This window comes from Somniosus microcephalus, chromosome 19 (assembly GCF_052327205.1).
Source record: "Somniosus microcephalus isolate GS21.2 chromosome 19, FLI_Smic_1.0, whole genome shotgun sequence".
NCBI lineage: Eukaryota > Metazoa > Chordata > Chondrichthyes > Squaliformes > Somniosidae > Somniosus > Somniosus microcephalus.
The window spans coordinates 82,623,172-82,644,394 of record NC_141005.1 but is presented as its reverse complement, the minus strand read 5'-3'; the positions used below and the strand labels follow the sequence as shown (position 1 = coordinate 82,644,394).

At 56.3% G+C, this 21,223-nt stretch overlaps 1 protein-coding gene across 1 annotated transcript in view; it reads right to left on the bottom strand.

Moving 5' to 3' along the window:
* The window catches only part of pik3ip1 (phosphoinositide-3-kinase interacting protein 1), a 140,904-nt gene that overhangs the window by 71,414 nt on the left and 48,267 nt on the right, over window positions 1-21,223 (bottom strand). The window contains 1 exon segment of the mRNA XM_085962124.1: window positions 3,482-3,665. Within this exon segment, the coding sequence (XP_085818250.1) occupies window positions 3,482-3,665 (184 nt within the window).

The following is a 21,223-nucleotide window of genomic DNA, read 5'->3' as shown; positions in this document are numbered from 1 at the left end:
TCAGCCAAGGTCCGGACCTGGCTGAGAGACTCTCGAGTCCAATCTGGACTCGGAGTCCCTCAGCCAATCTGGACCCGGAATCCCTCAGCCAATCCAGACCACGAGTCCTAAAGCAAAAGGAAAATATTGCGGATGCTGGAAATCTGAAATTTAAACAAAAAATGCTGGAAATTCTCTGCAGGTCAGGCCGGCATTTATTGCCCATCCATTGAGAAGGTGGTGGTGAGCCGCCTCTTGAACTGCTGCAGTCCGTGTGGGGAAGGTGCTCCCACAGTGCTGTTAGGGAGGGAGTTCCAGGATTATGACCCAGCGATGATGAAGGATCGGCCGATATATTTCTAAGTCAGGATGGTGTGTGACTTGGAGGGGAACTTGGAGGTGGTGGTGTTCCCATGTGCCTGCTGCACTTGTCCTTCTAGATGGAAGAGTTCGCGGGTTTGGGAGGTGCTGCTGAAGAAGCCTTGGCGAGATGCTGCAGTGCATCTTGTAGATGGTACACACTGCAGCCACGGTGCGCCAGTGGTGGAGGGAGTGAATGTTTAAGGTGGTGGATGGGGTGTCGATCAAGCGGAAGGCTTTGTCCTGGATGGTGTCGAGCTTCTTGAGTGTTGCTCGAGCTGCACTCATCCAGGCAAGTGGAGAGTATTCCATCACACTCCTAACTTCTGTCTTGTAGATGGTGGAAAGGCTTTGGGAAGTCAGGAGGTGAGACACTCGCCACAGAATACCCAGCCTCTGACCTGCTCTTGTAGCCACAGTATTTATGTGGCTATTCCAGTTAAGTTTCTGGTCAATGGTGAACCCCAGGATGTTGATAGCAAAATACTGTGGATGCTGGAAATCCAAAATAACAACAGAAAACGCTGGAAAAACTCAGCAGGCCAGGCAACATCCGTGGAGAGAGTAACAGAGTTAACGTTTCAGGTCGAAACCATTCTTCAGAACTGAGAAAAAAGCAGAAAATGAAACAGATTAAGCAGCAAGTTTGGGAGTTGGGAAATGGGGGGGGGGGATGAAAGAACAAAAGGGAAGGTCTGGGAGGTGAAGAGACATTGAGAGATATTCAAGGCGAGACGAGATGGTAATAGGACAGGTAAAGAGGCAAAGGATGGCTCTAGATGAAGTGTGAAATGCGCTGACAGCTGCCATGTGGGAGAGACAAAAAGGAAAAGGCACAAACCGAAGGTGTGGATAAAAAATGTATAAAAATATGATCGGGGCCGAGGTTATGATCTGAAATTGTTGAATTCGACATTGAGTCCGGAAGGCTGTAAAGTGCCCAATCGGATGATGAGGTGCTGTTCCTCGAGCTTACGGTGATCTTCCGTGGAACAATGTAAGAGGCCGAGGACGATGTGGTCTCCTCTACATTGGGGAGACCAAACGCAGATTGGGTGACTGCTTTGCGGAACACCTCCGTTCAGTCCGTAAGGGTGACCCCGAGCTTCCGGTCGCCTGTCATTTCAATTCACCGCTCCATTTCCACTCAGACCTCACTCGGCCCCTATCGTATTTTTATATATTTTTTAGCCACACTTTTGGTTTGTGCGTTTTCCTTTTTTTTTCTCTCCCACAAGGCAGCTGTCTTTCATTCTGCCAGCATATCTCACACTTCATCTAGAGCCATCTTTTGTCTCTTTACCTGTCCTATTACCATTGCGTCTCACCTTGAATATCTCTTAATGTCTCTTCACCTCTCCCAGACCTTCCCTTTTGTTCTTTCATCCCCTCCCCCATTTTCCAGCCCCCAAACTTGCTTCTTAATCTGTTTCATTTCCTGCTTTTTTCTCAGTTCTGATGAAGGGTCTTCGACCTGAAACGTTAACTCTGTTTCTCTCTCCACGGATGTTGCCTGGCCTGCTGAGTTTTTCCAGCATTTTCTGTTGTTACCCAGGATGTTGATGGTGGGGGATGCAGCGATGGTATTGCCATTGAATGTCAAGGGGTGGTGGTTAGACTCGCTCTTGTATTAGATAGTAATTGCCTGGCACTTGTGTGGCGCGAATGTTACTTATCAGTTATCAGCCCAAGCCTGAATATTGTCCAGGTCTTGCTGCATGCAGGCATGGACTGCTTCATTATCTGAGTAGTTGTGAATGGAACTGAACACTGTGCAGTCATCAGCGAACTTCCCCATATCTGACCTTATGATGGAGGGAAGATCATTGATGAAGCAGCTGAAGATGGTTGGGCCTAGGACACTGCTCTGAGGAACTCCTGCAGCAATATCCTGGGGCTGAGAAGATTGGCCTCCAACAACCACAACCATCTTCCTTTGTGCTAGGTATGATTTCAGCCAGTGGAGAGTATTCCCCTTGATTCCCATTGACTTCAATTTTACTCAGGCTCCTTGATGCCATACTCAGGTAAATGCTGCCTTGATGTCAAGGGTAGTCACTCTCACCTCAACTCTGGAATTCAGCTGTTTTGTCCATGTTTGGACCAAGGCTGTGGAGAGAGAAACAGAGTTAATGTTTCAGGTCTGTCCTCTCATCAGAACTGGAAAAAGTTAGAGATATAACAGGTTTTAGCAAGTGCAGAGGCAGAAAAAGCGGGACGGGGAGAAAGGCAGGAGTGTTTAAATGACAAAAGGGACAATGGTGCAAGACAAAAGGGGTTGGTATTGGGACAAGTAAAGAAACAAAAGCTGGGTCTAGAGGAGCTGAAAATGACAAAAGCCGAATCATTACCAAAAGCTGGTAACACTCAGCAGGCCAGGCAGCATCGTGGAGAGAAAAACAGAGTTAACGTTTCAGGTCAATGACCCTTTATCAGAACTGGTGAGTGTTTCCAGCATTTTCTGTTGTTGTTTCAGACTTCCAGCATCCACAGTATTTTGTTATTGCATTACCAAAAGCTACTGCCCGAAAAAAATGGGAGCGGTGGTTATGATCTGAAATTGTTGAACTTGATGTTGAGTCCGGAAGCCTGTAAAGTGCCTAATCGAAAGATGAGGTGCTGTTCCTCGAGCTTACGTTAAGCTTCATTGGATCAGTGTAGGAGGCCGAGGTCAGAGAGGTTAGAGTAGGAGTGGGGCGGAGAAATAAAATGATAGGCAGCCAATAGATCAGGGTCACGCTTGCGGATCGCAAAGCGGTCACCCAATCTGCGTTTGGTCTCCCCAGTGTAAAGGAGACCGCATCACGAGCAGCAAATACAGTATACTAATTTGAAAGAAGTACAAGTAAATCACTGTTTCACCTGGAAGGAGTGTTTGGGACCCTGGACAGTAGGAAGAGAGGAGGTGAAAGGGCAGGTTTTCATCAGACCCAGAGTCCCTCCAGCCAATCCAGACCCAGAGTCCCTCAGCCAATCCAGAACACCTATGAACCCCACCCAAAATTCCTGGGTGTCACCCTGGTCAAGGCTCCCACCTACTGGCCTCATATCACCAATGCCGGTCAAAAAGTAAAAACCAGGTGGACGTGGTCCAGAAACTCACTGGAACATCATGGGGGAGCACAGCCAGAGCACTTCGTACCACAATAGTGACCTCGTCTACTTGCTGCAGTATACTGCTTTGCCTCATGGTCCTGCAGCTGCCACACACAGATCAAGAACCTGCAGCTAAACGCTGCCATGAGGACGGTGTCAGGAACGGTGGCTCCCGGTGCTGTCCCACATTCCCCACCGTCATTCGCCGCGATGCCACCGTGCTCCATGAGCTGTAAACAATCAGGAGAAACATCATATCGACCTTAAGATCTGTTGAGGGAAGCAACTCATTTCTCCACTCTGCATTTCAGGAGGCCATCGAATTGATAGCTAAACTAGACATCCCATTATAAACTTTGCCCGTCAGACAAAAGTAGTAGTAATGCATGTTGTGTCGGTACCTTTTTACCTAGACACAATTAGAACTCAGAGATTCAAACATGAAGTGCTTTATTCGAAGGGAAAAGGAAGTTCTGGCAAGTTCCGAACAAAGAGCTAAACTTAACCAAGAGAACACCCAACTATTTATCTGCTGTGACAGCGCCACCACAGGTGGGAGGAGAACACACAATACATAACATATTCCTCCCCTCTTAAATGGAAGGTCCACATTATTCCTCAACAGGTAAGTTACTTTCAATGCACTCAACTAACCTAGGGTAGAGGTAGACTGCCTCAATCCCTGACTTTACCCTGGGGTTTATTCTGCCCCAGTCTTGTGGGTAAGTCACTAAGCCTACAGATCCAAGTGTCTTGGAGGCCGCTGCTCTCTGACAGGATACCGGCGGTCATCGCTGGCTTCCACAGCAGTAGGCATTGACAAAGGCCTAGATAGAGAAGGTGCCTGTGTCAGTCGAAAGTCAGGAGTTTGCACAGGTGGAACAGTCTCTGACTTCCTGTGTTGGAGAAGAGCACTGTGGCAAAGGATGCTGGTTTGCGGTATCATCCGGAAACAGTTCAGGCCAACCAGCCGTTGGAGCCTCTGTGGCTGTCTCTGCTCCTAGCAACAGTTGATCTGTGTGTCTTCTCCAGACGACGTCCTCAGCAGTCTCAACCGTATAAGTCTGTGCGACCACCATAGCAGGAACCCATTTCGGTCCAGTGTTGTAGTTTCGAGCTAGGACGTGTTCTCCAGGATGAAACCGTCTCTCCTTGGCTCTTTTCTCTCTCTTTTCAACTTGAGCTTGTTGTTGACGATGGACAACCTGCTCTGCCCTTGGAGGTTTGAGTAAGCCAAAACTTGTCCGCAGCTGCCTCTTCATCATGAGCGAAGCGGGGGAAGTTTTGGTTGTGGCATGCGGCTTGTTCCTGTAGGACAACAGGACGCTGTTCAGATGTTGGTGGATTGAGCCCTGACCTTGCGATGCCTTCAAGGCGTGCTTCAAAGTTTGCACGAACCTTTCTGCCAGGCCGTTAGTAGAGGGATGACAGGGCGCAGACCTGATGTGTTGGACACCATTCACATGCAGGAAGGTTGCAAACTCCTGTGATACAAATTGTGGACCGTTGTCACTTACGAGTTGTTCCGGTGAGCCATAACGGCTGAACATCTCACCAAGTTTCTCAATTGTTTTCTCTGCCGTGGTAGACCTCATCGCAGCGACCTCCGGCCACTTGCTACGAGCGTCCACAACCACCATAAACATCTTCACTTCGAAAGGACCGGCGAAGTCCACATGTACTCGCTGCCACACTTCTTCAGGCCAATCCCAGGGGTGTAGGGTTGCCAGCTGTGGAACATTCCGGACCCTTTGACATGGGGAATATGTTTTGGCTTTCTCCTCAATATTTCCATTGGGACCTGGCCACCAGAAGTAGCTTCTTGCCATTTCCTTCATCCGAACCATCCCACTGTGGCCTGTATGAAGTTGTTGCAGTATAGGTTCCCTCAGAGGTGGCGGAATGATGACACGGCGTCCCCAAAGAAGACAACCTGCCTGGACGGAGTGCTCATTTCTTTTTGAAACGTAAGGTTTCAAACTAGGAGAAACTCCTATAGCTCTCCCTCGAATGACATCGTCCATTACCTCAGACAGGACTGGATCGTTGCAGGTGTACCTTCGCACCTGAACTGCAGTGACAGGTGCTCCCTCCACTTGTCTAAAGTAGAAGATGTCTATCTGACGAGGCTCTGGGGGAGTAACAGGCAAGGGTAGCCTCGAGAGACTGTCTGCATTGCCGTGCAAGTCTGATTTGCGATATTTGATGTCGTATGTGTGTCCTGACAACAGTAAAGCCCACCTTTGCATCCTGCTTGCAGCGAGAGACGGAATTCCGGTGTGGGGCCCGAAGATTGAAGTCAATGGACGGTGGTCCGTCAGGAGTGTGAACCTTCTCCCAAACAGGTACTGATGAAATTATAGAATTCCAAGAACGATTCCCAAGGCCTCGCGCTCGATCTGCGCATAGTTACTCTCAGCCTTGTTCAAGGTGCGTGATGCGAAGGCGATAGGTTTCTCTTCATCCGAAGGCATGATGTGGGATATGACTGCTCCCACACCATATGGTGACGCATCACATGCTAGCTGCACGGGTAGCTTTGGGTCGAAGTGTGTCAGGGCCTCCGATTTCAGCAATGCTTTCTTTACTTGGGCGAAAGCTTCGTTGCACAGTTCAGTCCATTTCCATGTTTTGCCTTGACATAGCAACTGATCTAACGGCTTCAGCAATGTTGCTAAGTCTGGAATAAACTTCCCATAGTAGTTAAGTAACCCCAGAAATGAACGTAACTGGCTCACATTCTGGGGTGCTGGGGCCTCCACGATCGCCTTGACCTTTGACGGCGCCTTATGCAGGCCAGTAGCGTCAATCACATGCCCCAGGCACTCAACTGAAGACTGAAAGAATTCACATTTGTCTTTATGAACTCTGAGTCCGTACTCTTTCAGTCGTTGTAGTGTCGCATCCAAGTTCAGAAGATGATCCTCCTCATTTGTCCCAGTGACAAGGATGTCGTCCAGGTAGCACTGGACTCCTGGCAGTCCACTCAAAATCTGATCCATTGCCCTTTGGAATAGAGCAGGGGCTGACGTAATTCCAAACGGATGGCGGCAGTACCTGTATAGCCCCTTGTGTGTCACAATTGTCAGCAGCTCCTTTGATTTGTCATCGACATGCATTTGTAGATAAGCCTGGCATAAGTCTATTTTGCTGAACTTTTGCCCTCCGACCAGGCCCGTAAAAAGATCATCAATGAGGGGAAGAGGGTACTGTTCTGCAGACAGCACCGGGTTAATAGTCACTTTAAAATCCCCGCAGATTCGAACAGATCCATCCTTTTTCAGGACAGGAACAATGGGTGTGGCCCATTTGCTCACGCTCACAGGCTCCAGGACTCCATTCTCGACTAAGGCCTCCAAGTTAGCCTCAACTTTTGGCCTAATTGCATAGGGTATAGGTCGGGCTTTGTGAAACTTCGGCTTGCTGTCAGGTTTAATGTCCAGTCTCACGCTGATCTTTTTCATGCTCCCAAGTTCCCCATTGAAGAGTTCTGCATGTTTGTTTAACACTGCAGTCAGACCTGGCTCCCCTTTTGACATCATGCGGATTGCAGGCCAGTCCAGCATGATTTTCTCTAGCCACGCACGTCCCAGTTTGCAGACCACACACGAGTCTGTCTCTAATGGTGTCATTCAGCACCTCCTTGAACTGGCAGTGTTCCGACAACCTTTTTAAAGCAGCAATAAACATCGTCACTGATTCCCCCTCCTCTTGATTCCGTTTGTGAAATCTAAATCTCTCAGCAATAACCAGAGGTTTTGGTGAAAAATGTGCTCCAAGAATTTCCACTAGTTGCTTATATGTTTTAGTTCCTGGCTTATCTGGCTACACAAGGCTGCGAAGTAAATTGAATGTCTTCGGCCCCATTACACTCAAAAAGGTAGGCACAACCTTTTCGTTTGCCACCGCATTCGGCAAGACAAAATAGTCAAAACATTCTGTATAAGCGCTCCATTGCTCCACATTTTCATCAAAATCACCGATGTTTCCTAATATAGTAGCCATCTCACATTTCAAATTTAAATTTCTGTTTACTCACTGCACCTGTAATGTACGCAGATTCATCCGCTCCTCGTCGCCACTTTGTTGTGTCGGTACCTTTTTACCTAGACACAATTAGAACTCAGAACTCAGAGATTCAAACATGAAGTGCTTTATTCGAAGGGAAAAGGAAGTTCTGGCAAGTTCCGAACAAAGAGAGCTAAACTTAACCAAGAGAACGCCCAACCATTTATCTGCTGTGACAGCGCCACCACAGGTGGGAGGAGAACACACAATAAATCGCCGCTATGCCACCGTGCTCCATGAGCTGTAAACAATCAGGAGAAACATCATATTGACTTTAAGATCTGTTGAGGGAAGCAACTAATTTCTCCACTCTGCATTTCAGGAGGCCATCGAATTGATAGCTAAACTAGACATCCCATTATAAGCTTTGCCCGTCAGACAAAAGTAGTAGTAATGCTGAACAAGTGTCTCAGCCAAGCCATACACAGAGTCTCTCAGCTAATGCAGAAACACAGTCCCTCAGTCAATCCAAACATAGACATCCAGCCAATCCAGACCCAGAATCCCAGCCAATCCAGATGCAGAGTCCCTCAGCCAATCCAAACACAGAGACCCTCAACCAATCCCGATACAGAGTCTCTCAGCTAATCCAAAACCAGAGTCCGTCAGCAAATCAGTAGACTCATTCTCACCTGCAGGATTCCAGTACCACATACAGAATTCCTGTCCCAATTGTAGAATTCCAGTCCGACCTGTAGAATTCCTGTCCCTCCTGTAGAATTCCTGGCCCAGCTGTAGGGTTCCAGAGCCACCTGTAGAATTCCTGTCCCACCTGTAGAATTCCAGTCCCTTTTGTAGAATTCCAGCCCCACCTGTAGAATTCCAGTCCCTCCTGTAGAATTCCAGTCCCTCCTGTAGAATTCCCATCCCTCCTGTAGAATTCCAGTCCCTCCTGTAGAATTCCAGTCCCTCCTGTAGAATTCCAGTCTCTCCTGTAGAATTCCAGTCCCTCCTGTAGAATTTCAGTCGCTCCTGTAGAATTCCTGCCCCACCTGTAGAATTCCTGTCCCAGCGGTAGAATTCCAGTCCCACCTGTAGAAGTCCAGTCCCACCTGTAGAATTCACTCCCACCTGTAGAATTCAGACCCATCTGAAGATTTCCAGTCCCACTGGTAGAATTCCTGTCCCACCTATAGAAGTCCAGTCCTACCAGTAGAATTCCAGTCCCACCTGTAGAAGTCCAGTACCACTTGAAGAATTCCAGTCCCAAAGTAGAAATCCAGTCCCACCTGTAGAATTCCAGGCCCACCTGTAGAATTCCTGTCCGAACTGTAGAATTCAGGCCCACCTCTAGGATTCCTGGCCGACCTGTAGAATTCCAGACGCACCTGTAGAAATCCAGTCCCTCCTGTGGAATTCCTGACCCACCTGTAGAATTCCTGTCCCACCTGTAGCATTCCTGTCCCATCTGAAGACTTCCAGTCCCTCCTGTAGAATTCAGCCCCACCTGTAGAATTCCAGTCGCATGGTAGGATTCCTGTCCCACATGTAGAATTCCTGTCCTATCTGTAGAATTCCTGTCACACCTGTAGAATTCCAGTACCACCGGTAGAATTCAGTCCCACCTGTAGAATTCCAGTGCTACCTGTAGAATTCCTGTCCCACCTGTAGAATTCCAGTACCACCTGTAGAATTCAGACCCACCTGTAGCATTCCTGTCCCACCTGTAGAATTCAGTCCCACCTGTAGAATTCAAGTCCCACATGCAGAATTCCTGTCCCACCTGTAGAATCCTGTCCCACCTGTAGAATTCAAGTCCTACCTGTAGAATTCAAGACCCACCTGCAGAATTCCTGTCCCACCTGTAGAATTCCTGTCCCATCTGTAGAAATCAAGTCCTACCTGTAGAATTCCAGACCCGCCTGTAGAATTCCAGTCCCTCCTGTCGAATTCCTGACCCACCTGTAGAATTCCAGTCCTGCTGGTAGAATTCCAGACCAACCTGTAGAATTCCTGTCCCATCTGTAGAAGTCCTGTCCCAGCTGTAGAATTACAGTGCCACCTGTAGAATTCCTGGCCCACTTAGAGTCATAGGCCTAGAAATTCAGTATAGCCACTTTTGGGGCGGTAAAGTCGGGCGGGCGCTAAAGTTTGCGCCCGCCGGAAAGTGGAGGCCACTTCGCCGATATTCAGTAGCTTTGGCCAAGGAGTTTGCTCGAGCGCTAAAACTGGCGTTGCACCCCTATCTTTAGGCGCTAAGCCGGCGGTGCAGACTGATACCGCCGAGGCCGGGCGCAGCGCAGGTGCGGTCATGTTTTGATTGACAGCAGACACCCTGGCGCCGGCCAGCTCTTAAAGGGGGAAGGGCTGACTTGGTCTGCTGCCACGCCCTGGATACTGCAGCCCTCCAGCTAGGCCTAAACACTGCTGCTGGAGAGAAATAGCGCCAGCAACGATGCAGAGGGCCCGTGAGCGAGCGCAGCGCTTCTCTGCCCATGATTTGAAGGTGCTGCTTAGGGGTTTGGAGAAGAGAAGAGATATCTTGTGCCCGGACAGTGGCAAGAAGGCTCCCAAGAGGCTGTACAGGAGAGCCTGGAGGGAAATCGCCCAGAGGGTCACAGCCAACAGCGATGTCCCCAGGACTGGTGACCAATGCCGGAAAAAGTTTAACGACCTCACTCGGTTGGTCAGGGTGAGTACCCTTTCCATTGTCCTCCTCATCCTTGTCAGGGTTGGGGAGCCACGGGGCCGTATAAATACGAGGCCGTGCTCTCCGGGCGAGGTAGGATCTGGACCCAAGTGCAGAAACCAGACAAGAGACAAATATACAGTACTTTGTTTGAACTTTACTAGATTCACACATAACCAGATTAACACAAGGGACACAGCAATATACATAAGAACTAGAGACAAGAGAACTAGAGACAAGTTACAAGACAGCTAGTCAAGATAGGAACTCAGGACAGCTTCCATGAGGAAGCCCACTTGTCTATACTGAGCTTGCGACAAGCTACCACAAGGGGCAACCGGCTTGCCGAGGCACAACTCCAGACAAGCTACCCCAAGGGTAATCGGCTTACCAATGCAAGGCTCAAGACAAGATCCCAACGGCTCCCACATGGCAACACGCTAGTCCAAACAGCACCTAACCAAGACAAGCAGCTCAACAGAACAAGACTTAAATACATCTTAAATCCAGAGACAAGAACACAGACTTAGATACATAGCTCGAGAGAACTAGAACACAGACTTAGATACATAGCTCGAGAGAACTAGAACACAGACTTAGATACATAGCTCGAGAGAACTATGGCAGCCAGCTTGTGAAGGCAAGCTGCCATAGAGGAAAGGCTAGTCACACAGAGAACCTAGTCAAGACAAGGAACATTGTCAAGACTAACTCCCTGGTTCACCCTAGTGAGGACTGAGCACTGAGTGAAACAACAACAGAACTTATATACCAAGAAAACCAGGTGCCACCCATAAACAGCTAACAGGCTGATTAAAAACTAACACAGGGTTAGGAACAATTAACACCAGAGATTAGGAACAATGAACACAGGAGACTGACAAGTGAAGGTGCTCAGTCTGTTCCTTGCTGCCTGTGGAGCAGGTTGTGCTGTTGCTGTTCCTGCTGCTTAGGAGGTGGTGGTTGCCTTGGCCTGGGAGTGGAGAGGAAGGAGTGACCCCAGGCCACCACTACCAGCAACCTAAAACCATCTACAGAGGTGCCTGGAGAGGGAGGAGTAGAGGACAGAGGAGGAGGCCAGTTTTACTACTACAGGAGGCCTTCCATCACTGCCTCCCAACTTGGCCTCCAGCCCAGGAGAGGGAGAGAGGGGAGAGATTACCACTCGGCTTCAACTCGGAAGGAGGGGAGGAGCTGCTGCAACTTTCAAACATCTGCAGGTGGGTGTCTTGTGCACTCCCTTAAGACTTTGCATTGTAGGCGGGGGGAGGAAGGAAGACGGGCCGGAAGCCTGGCCTGGGTTGGCTGGAGCCTGCCCAGGTGAAGCGTGTTTTTCTGCACGTCGAGAAGACCTGGTGGGGGCTGAACCTGGGCTGTCTCCAGTCTACCCAGGCGAAGACATCTTCTCCCCCTGCCCGAAGACCATCGTTATAGACTTTGTTTTTTTCCATCGGGGGAGTGCACCCAGCCGACGCCCACCCACCGACCAACACCTTAAGCGGGGACCCTGCCTTTGCGGCCCCCCCCCTCCTTCCCATCCCCCTCTTTCTCTCTCCTTGTCCTCTCTCTGCCTCTCAAAAGGCACCTCTTATTATTATTTATTATTACCAATTGAGCAGAGGGAAGGAAGGGCCCCCTCCCAATTTATTCCATCAAGGGGAGAGGTGGCCCAGTACATTTACACTCCCTCTGCTCAGGACCCTTTTTCCGAGGCCATTAACACCTTCAGGCCTGTGACTTTTGGGGTGTGTGTAGCTCTTTTTTAAGATCCACCCCACTATGGCATCTACATCCGCGGCGGCGACGGGGCCGGCGAGAACTTATGCGGCGGCGGCGGCCAAAGCCTCGGCCGCTCCCGCTGCTGCTGCTGCCCCGTCGCCGTTCCGCTTGATGACCATCAAGCTCGGGGTGAAGAGCTACACCCACCCCGACATGACTATTGAGGCGTGCGTGAAGGCTATGGCCGGGGTTGTCGGCCCTCCGGCCATAGTGGCCGCCTCAAAAATGTACGGGAAGGCTGTCTTCTTCCTGCAGTCCGAGCGGGCGGTGGCCCTGGCCATCGCTCAGGGGCTCACCATGGGCGGGACTTTCCTGCCGGTGGACCCGCTGGAGGCCACCGCGCAGAGGGTCGTTCTGTCGAACGTCCCGCCCTATATCACCGGTGAGCTCCTCCTCCCCCACCTACGTCAACTCGGGGAGGTGAGGTCGGGCATTTCCCCGATCCCGCTCGGGCTCCGGGAAGGCAGCCTTCGCCATGTCTTCTCCTTCCGGCGCCAAGCCTTCGTTCAGCTGGCGCGGGAGGGGGAGACGGACGGGGCTTTCACGGTCCTCCACGGGGGGACCCCGTACCGCGTCTTTTGGACCACGGACGGCGTGCGGTGCCACGCCTGTAGGGAGGTGGGGCACGTGCGGAAAAACTGCCCCGCCTCCAAGGCCGCCAAGTCATCCGGCGCGGCCAAGGCTGGCGCCGCCGCCGCTCCTCCCTCCGGGTCTAGCCGCGCTCCCTCCCGAACAAAAGCTAACGGGGCGCGGTCGTCGTCGGAGGCCATCGTCGTCCAGGCCTCCGACGGGGGGGAGGAGGGATGTCCGGTCGGAAAAAAGGCGCTGGGGAAGAGCAAACACCATAGGGTGGGTCCCCCCGAGGAGGGCGTACCCTTTGACATGGACCCCCTGACGCCCGAGAGCATCGCGGCGCTGATAGTGGAGTGCGGAGCAGGGGGGGACCCCGTGCCTGAGCCCGTGGCCGTGACCGCCGAGGCGGGACCGCCGGAACCTGTGGCCGGGCTTGGGTCCGGGGGACCCAAAGAACTCGCTCCTCTGGAGGGAGCAGGGGAGGCCCCTGAAGACATGGAGGCCTCCCTTTACCCCTCCGCGCTCAAGCGAAGGCGCGACTCCCGGGACGAGGGGGGGGACAGGGAGGTGGAAGGCCCCTCCGGTCAGGGGGAGTCGTCGCCCGCCGCGGACACTGCGCCCCACCCCACCGCTGACACTACTACAGGCGAACGGCAGGGGTCGCCTGTCCCTGGGGAAGCTGAGGCAGAAGCGTCTGCCCGGCTCGTGCCTCCCGGGGATGGGGACGAGACCCTGCCCGTGGGGGGGGTCGCGGGACGACCCGCGGCGGGGACGGATCCTTTGTCGGTGGCGTTACCCCTCGACGGGTCGGGCGGCCAGGGGACCGGGCCGGGCGAGTCGTCCGACGATGAGCTCGCCCAGAGCGGCCCGGACCTTTCCCAGGTGCTGCTCGACTTCGTCGAGGTGTGCGGGAAAATTACCCCGTCTGCTGGGTCGGAGGCCGGTGGCGTGGCGGAGGGGAACCCTCCGTCTGTGTCTCCGGCGCCGGGCGACTTGGAGATGATCGGGTACGCGTGTTCTCCCGTCTCTCCGGTCTCTCCGGTCGTTCCGGTGCCTGGGGCGGAGGGGGTCTCCGGGCCGCCGCCGCCTTCTGGCCCGGCCCCCCCTAAAGGAGCCCGGGGGGGAATCCTCCGCTACCGATCCTGGGGGTGGGATCGGGGCGGAGGCGGGGCCGGCTGTCGCGGCCGGGCCGCCCGACGCGCACTGCGTGGCGGACGGTTCGGCCGCCGGCGGCGACCCCCCGGAGGAGGACGGGGACTCGGTGGTGGGGGCGGAGGAAGACTTAGAGTCCATCGCCGACGAGGCGATGGATGACCTCGCGCCCCTCGCCGGGCCCCCCCTCGTTCTTATTCCCATCAGGGAGCTCCGGGATTTTGTGGCCACGAGCCAGGGTCGCCGCAGGACCCAGCAGGCCCTCGACAGATGGTCGGGGCTGGCGCTGCTCGTCGGGTCGGCCCGCGTCGCCTACAAGACCATGGGTGCGGACGCGGGCGTGAGCCCGTCCGAGCTGTGTCGGTTCCGAGCATTCCTCACCGGGCTGCTAAGGGAGTGGCGGTCGACTAGCGGCCGCCCTCCCTTCCCCCGTTAGTTTTAAGTAGGGGTTGGTTGTGCTTCTGAAATGAAGATAACCATAGCCAGCCTCAACGTCAACGGCAGCAGGGAGGCTAGCCGCAGATTTCATAACTTTTCGGTCCTTCGGGACGGGAAGTATGCGGTGTGCTTCCTGCAAGAAACCCACACCGTTCCGGGAGATGAGGCCACGTGGCTCCTGGAGTGGCAAGGAGGGGTCAACATGAGTCACCTCTCCAGTGTTTCCAGTGGGGTGGCTATCTTGTTGGCCCCGCATTTTCAGCCGGAGATCTTGGGGGTCAAGGAGCTCGTGCCGGGCCGCTTGCTCCAGGTCACCGTTCGCCTGGGGGGCGTGCCGTTCCATCTAGTGAACGTGTACGCCCCTCGGGCCGGTGCGCAGCAAGCGCGCTTCTTTGAAGAAGTGTCCACTCTTTTGGGCTCCGTCGACGCGGGCGAGTGCGTCGTCCTCGGGGGGGATTTTAATTGTACCCTCGAGGCCAGGGACCGCACGGGTACCCAGCCGAGCCCGGCGTCGGTGGGGAAGTTGAGGGACCTGGTCGGGTCCCTCGACTTGGTGGACGTCTGGCGTAATCTCCATCCCGACTCCAGCGCCTTCACCTTTGTGAGGTCTGGGGGAGGAGCGTCCAGGATCGACCGCCTCTACATTTCCCGGGCGTACGTCTCCTGCGTTCCGACGGCTTCCGTGCGGCCGGTGCCGTGCACGGACCACCACCTGGTGTGGGCGGAGCTCGTGCCGCCGCGCGCCGGGGGGCGGTCCGCGTACTGGCACTTTAACAACCTGCTGCTGGAGGACGCGCGGTTCCGGGATTCGTTCGGTCGGTTCTGGGCCGGCTGGAGAAGGAAGCAGGGGGGCTTCCCCTCCTTGAGGCTATGGTGGGATGTGGGCAAGGCTCACATCCGTCTCTTCTGTCAGGAGTACGCGAAGGGGTCGACCAAGAGGCGGGAGGCCAGGGTCGGGCAGTTAGAGAAGGAGGTGCTCGACCTGGAGTCCCGTCTCGGTCAAGTCGCCGAGGACCCGGCCCTGCGGCTGGCGTACGAAGAGAAGAGGGGCGCGCTGAAGGACCTGCAGCTCGTCGGGTCCCGAGGCGCGTACGTGAGGTCGCGGATCCAGTTCCTGCGGGACCTGGACCGCGGCTCCCCCTTCTTCTACTCGCTGGAAAAAAGACGGGGGGTCCGTAAGCAGCTTTTGGAGCTGCTGGCCGACGACGGATCTCCGGTCTCGGATCCGGAGGGAATCCGCGCGGAGACCCGCGCCTATTACGGGGCTCTGTTCTCTCCGGATCCGTCCAGCGAGGACGCGCGCGGAGTTTTGTGGGAGGACCTGCCGAAGGTCGGCCTGGAGGGCGCCGAAAAACTGGACGCTCCTCTGAGTTTGGAGGAGCTGTCCGGCGCCCTCCGCCAGCTCTCCAGGGGGAAGTCCCCGGGGCTGGACGGGCTGACCGTGGAGTTCCACAGGGCGTTCTGGGGCGTCCTGGGGGGCGACTACGTGCGGGTCCTGGGGGAATGTCTGGCGACCGGGGAGATGCCCCTCTCGTGGCGCAGGGCGGTGATCGTCCTGCTGCCTAAGAGGGGTGATCTCCGCCTCCTCAAGAACTGGCGCCCGGTCTCCCTCCTCAGCACGGATTACAAAATCTTTGCCAGGGCCATGTCTGTTCGCCTTGGCGCCGTGCTGGCCCGCATGATCCATCCCGACCAGTCCTACACGGTCCCGGGCCGGACCGTTCACGATAACATCCATCTGGTCCGGGACCTGGTCCACCATTCCCAGAGGGCTGGTCTGTCGGTCGCCTTCCTTTCCCTGGATCAGGAGAAGGCGTTCGACAGGGTGGATCACGAGTATCTTTTCGGGACTCTGCGCGCTTTCGGGTTCGGGACGCATTTCGTCGCCCGGATCCGACTTCTGTACGCTGCCGCGGAGTGTCTGATTAAAGTTAACGGGTCCTTGACGGCGCCCCTTCGCTTCGGGAGGGGGGTGCGTCAGGGATGCCCCATGTCCGGCCAGTTATATGCCATTTGCGTGGAGCCTTTCCTGCGCCTCTTGCGGAAGAGGTTGGCGGGATTGGCTCTGCGAGGGCCGGGCGTGGAGGTGGTCCTCTCGGCTTACGCCGATGACGTGCTCCTCGTGGTCACGGATCCCGTTGACTTGCGGAGGATGCGGGAATGCCAGCAGATTTACTCGGACGCATCCTCCGCCAGGATCAACTGGGGGAAATGTTCTGGACTCCTGGTGGGTCAGTGGCAGGTGGACTCTCTGCCGGAGGAGTTCGGGCCCTTCGCCTGGAGCACCACGCACCTCCTCTACTTGGGAGTCTACCTCAGCCCGGCCGAGGACGCCTGGCCGGCGAACTGGCACGAGCTGGAGGCCAAAGTCACCGCTCGCTTAGGACGCTGGACAGGATTGCTCCGAGTGTTGTCCTACAGGGGTCGGGCGTTGGTCATAAACCAACTGGTGGCCGCCATGTTGTGGTACCGGTTGGTTACTCTGATCCCCCCCCCTGCGTTTGTCGCCAAGATACAGAAGAAGCTCGTCGACTTCTTCTGGAACAACAGGATGCACTGGGTCGCTGCCGCGGTTCTGAGTCTCCCGCTTAGGGAGGGCGGTCAGGCGCTGGTGTGCCTTCGCACCCAGGCTGCGACTTTCCGTCTTCGGACGCTGCAGAGATACCTGTACGTCGAGAATCCTCCAAGATGGTGTGCGCTGGCGACGCATTTCTTCCGCCAGCTGCACGGCCTCAATTACGACACGCAGCTCCTGTTTGTGAAAGTGGGCGGCAGGCGTGCCAGCCTGCAGGAGCTGCCTGTCTTTTACCAGGAACTGCTATGGGTTTGGAACTCCGTCGCCTCCAGGCGGAGCTCTCTCCCGTCAGGAGCGGCGGCTGTCCTCCGGGAGCCGCTGTTCAGGAATCCGCACCTCCACGTCCGCGAGTTCGGGTGGCTGGCGGAGCGCAGGGCTGTGCCTGGCAGGGTGACTAGAGTCGGGGACCTACTCGATGGCGGGGGAGCGGGCTGGATGGCGCCAGAGGAGCTGGCGCGACGCATGTCGTGGGACGACGTCCGGCTCGCGGTCAGCGCCATCGGGGCGGTGAAAGCGATGTTGCCCCCCGACGCCACGAGGTGTGTCGAGGCGGCTCGGGCGCGTGGGGAGATCCCGTCCGAGCTTACTCCCGTTCGGACGGAATTCCTTATCGGCGCCTCGCCCCGAAACTCCCCTCGGGGATCGGTGCCTCACAACTTGAGCCGTCTCGAGGAAATACCCTCCGTGCTTTTTCATTCTGCGCGGAGGGGTTTCCTGTACGGGCTGCTCTTGCACACCTTCCACTTTGCCATCTTCGCCTGCCGTCCGGACACGCCGTGGCGTGCCGTTTTACCTCCGGACGGAGACGGAGGTCCCCAATGGGGGTCTCTCTATGCGGGAGTCCTCCCTTGTTCTATCGGGGACTTGGCCTGGAGGGTGTTGCACAGGGCAGTTCCGTGCAATAGATTTTTAAATAGGTTCACGGACTCCCAGACCGCCTGTTTGTTTTGCGGTCTGGAGGAGTCCGTGTTCCACGTATATATGGGGTGTGAGAGGTTGCAGCCCCTCTTCCATTTTTTGAAGGGGCTGCTCCTCAAATTTTGGTTGCACTTCAGTCCCACGCTCCTGATCTACGGTCACCCCGTGCGGAGGGGAGCGGGCAGGTTGGAGGACCTCCTCGTGGGCCTGCTCCTGGGCCTGGCCAAGAAAGCCATTAATCGGTCCAGGCAGCGGGCGGTCGAGGGGGTCGTCCGGCCTGATTGCCTCCCGCCCTTCCGCGGCCATGTTCGCGCCCGGGTGGCCCTGGAGATGGAGCACGCGGTCTCCGCCGGCACGCTCGAGCAATTTCGTGACCGGTGGGCGCCGCGGGGACTGGAGTGCATAATAGGTCCAAATGACCAAATTTTAATTTAATCTCTGATTTGAGTTTTTTAAAAGTTACGGGTTTTTAGTTATATTTGTTTTTTGATTTGATCTGATTTAACACAAGAGGAGAGATTAGGAACAATGAACACAGGAGACTGACAAGTGAAGGTGCTCAGTCTGTTCCTTGCTGCCTGTGGAGCAGGTTGTGCTGTTGCTGTTCCTGCTGCTTAGGAGGTGGTGGTTGCCTTGGCCTGGGAGTGGAGAGGAAGGAGTGACCCCAGGCCACCACTACCAGCAACCAACATCAACCACAGAGGCGCCTGGAGAGGGAGGAGTAGAGGACAGAGGAGGAGGCCAGTTTTACAACTACAGGAGGCCTTCCATCACTGCCTCCCAATTCGGCCTCCAGCCCAGGAGAGGGAGAGAGGGAGAGAGGACTCGAACAGCTCCACTTGGAAGGAGGGGAGGAGCTGCAATTCCAAACATCTGCAGGTGGGTGTCCTTGTGTATTCCCCCCTAAAGACTTTTGCATTCTAGGCGGGGGGAGGAAAAGAAGACGGTCCGAAGGCCTGGCCTGGGTTGGCTGGAGCCTGCCCGGGTGAAGCTGCTTTCCTGCTCACCAAAAAGACCTGGTGTGGGCTGAACCTGGGCTGTCTCCAGTCTGCCCAGGCGAAGACATCTTCTCCCCCTGCCCGAAGACCATCGTTAAAGACTTTGTTTATTCCATCGGGGGAGTGCACCCAGCCGACGCCCACCCACCGACCAACACCTTAAGTGGGGACCCTGCCTTTGCGGCCCCCCCTTCTTCCCATCCCCCTCTTTCTCTCTCCTTGTCCTCACTCTGCCTCTCCAAAAGGCACCTCTTTTTTATTTTTTCTAATTACCCATTGAGCAGAGGGAAGGAAGGGCCCCCCTCCCAATTAATACCATCAAGGGGAGAGGCGGGCCAGTTAATTTACACTCCCTCTGCTCTGGGAAAACATAATAACCGAGGCCATTAACACCTTCAGGCCTGTGACTTTTGGGGTGTGTGTAGCTCTTTTTTAAGATCCACCCCACTATGGCATCTACATCCGCGGTGGCGACGGGGCCGGCAAGAACTTATGCGGCGGCGGCGGCCAAAGCCTCGGCCGCTCCCGCTGCTGCTGCTGCCCCGTCGCCGTTCCGCTTGATGACCATCAAGCTCGGGGTGAAGAGCTACACCCACCCCGACATGACTATTGAGGCGTGCGTCAAGGCTATGGCCGGGGTTGTCGGCCCTCCGGCCATAGTCGCCGCCTCAAAAATGTATGGGAAGGCTGTCTTCTTCCTGCAGTCTGAGCGGGCGGTGGCCCTGGCCATCGCTCAGGGGCTCACCGTGGGCGGGACTTTCCTGCCGGTGGACCCGCTGGAGGCCACCGCGCAGAGGGTCGTTCTGTCGAACGTCCCGCCCTATATCACCGGTGAGCTCCTCCTCCCCCACCTACGTCAACTCGGGGAGGTGAGGTCGGGCATTTCCCCGATCCCGCTCGGGCTCCGGGAAGGCAGCCTTCGCCATGTCTTCTCCTTCCGGCGCCAAGCCTTCGTTCAGCTGGCGCGGGAGGGGGAGACGGACGGGGCTTTCACGGTCCTCCACGGGGGGACCCCGTACCGCGTCTTTTGGACGTCGGACGGCGTGCGGTGCCACGCCTGTAGGGAGGTGGGGCACGTGCGGAAAAACTGCCCCGCCTCCAAGGCCGCCAAGTCATCCGGCGCGGCCAAGGCTGGCGCCGCCGCCGCTCCTCCCTCCGGGTCTAGCCGCGCTCCCTCCCAAACAAAAGCCAACGGGGCGCGGTCGTCGTCGGAGGCCATCGTCGTCCAGGCCTCCGGCGGGGGGGAGGAGGGATGTCCGGTCGGGAAAAAGGCGCTGGGGAAAAATAAACACCGTAGGGTGGGTCCCCCCGAGGAGGGCGTACCCTTTAACATGGACCCCCTGACGCCCGAGAGCATCGCGGCGCTGATAGTGGAGTGCGGAGCGGGGGGGGACCCCGTGCCTGAGCCCGCGGCCGTGACCGCCGAGGCGGGACCGCCAGAACCTGCGGCCGGGCTTGGGTCCGGGGGACCCAAAGAACTCGCTCCTCTGGAAGGAGCAGGGGAGGCCCCTGAAGACATGGAGGCCTCCCTCTACCCCTCCGCGCTCAAGCGAAGGCGCGACTCCCGGGACGAGGGGGGCGACAGGGAGGTGGAAGGCCCCTCCGGTCAGGGGGAGTCGTCGCCCGCCGCGGACACTGCGCCCCACCCCACCGCTAACACTACTACGGGCGAACGGCAGGGGTCGCCTGTCCCTGGGGAAGCTGAGGCAGAAGCGTCTGCCCGGCTCGTGCCTCCCGGGGATGGGGACGAGACCCTGCCCGTGGGGGGGGTCGCGGGACGACCCGCGGCGGGGACGGATCCTTTGTCGGTGGCGTTACCCCTCGACGGGTCGGGCGGCCAGGGGACCGGGCCGGGCGAGTCGTCCGACGATGAGCTCGCCCAGAGCGGCCCGGACCTTTCCCAGGTGCTGCTCGACTTTGTCGAGGTCTGTGGAAAATTTACCCCGTCTGCTGGGTCGGAGGCCGGTGGCGTGGCGGAGGGGGACCCTCCGTCTGTGTCTCCGGCGCCGGGCGACTTGGAGACGATCGGGTACGCGTGTTCTCCCGTCTCTCCGGTCTCTCCGGTCGTTCCGGCGCCTGGGGCGGAGGGGGTCTCCGGGCCGCCGCCGCCTTCTGGCCCGGCCCCCCTAAAGGAGCCCGGGGGGGAATCCTCCGCTACCGATCCTGGGGGTGGGATCGGGGCGGAGGCGGGGCCGGCTGTCGCGGCCGGGCCGCCCGACGCGCACTGCGTGGCGGACGGTTCGGCCGCCGGTGGCGACCCCCCGGAGGAGGACGGGGACTCGGTGGTGGGGGCGGAGGAAGACTTAGAGTCCATCGCCGACGAGGCGATGGATGACCTCGCGCCCCTCGCCGGGCCCCCCCTCGTTCTTATTCCCATCAGGGAGCTCCGGGAATTTGTGGCCACGAGCCAGGGTCGCCGCAGGACCCGGCAGGCCCTCGACAGATGGTCGGGGCTGGCGCTGCTCGTCGGGTCGGCCCGCGTCGCCTACAAGACCATGGGTGCGGACGCGGGCGTGAGCCCGTCCGAGCTGTGTCGGTTCCGAGCATTCCTCACCGGGCTGCTAAGGGAGTGGCGGTCGACTAGCGGCCGCCCTCCCTTCCCCCGTTAGTTTTAAGTAGGGGTTGGTTGTGCTTCTGAAATGAAGATAACCATAGCCA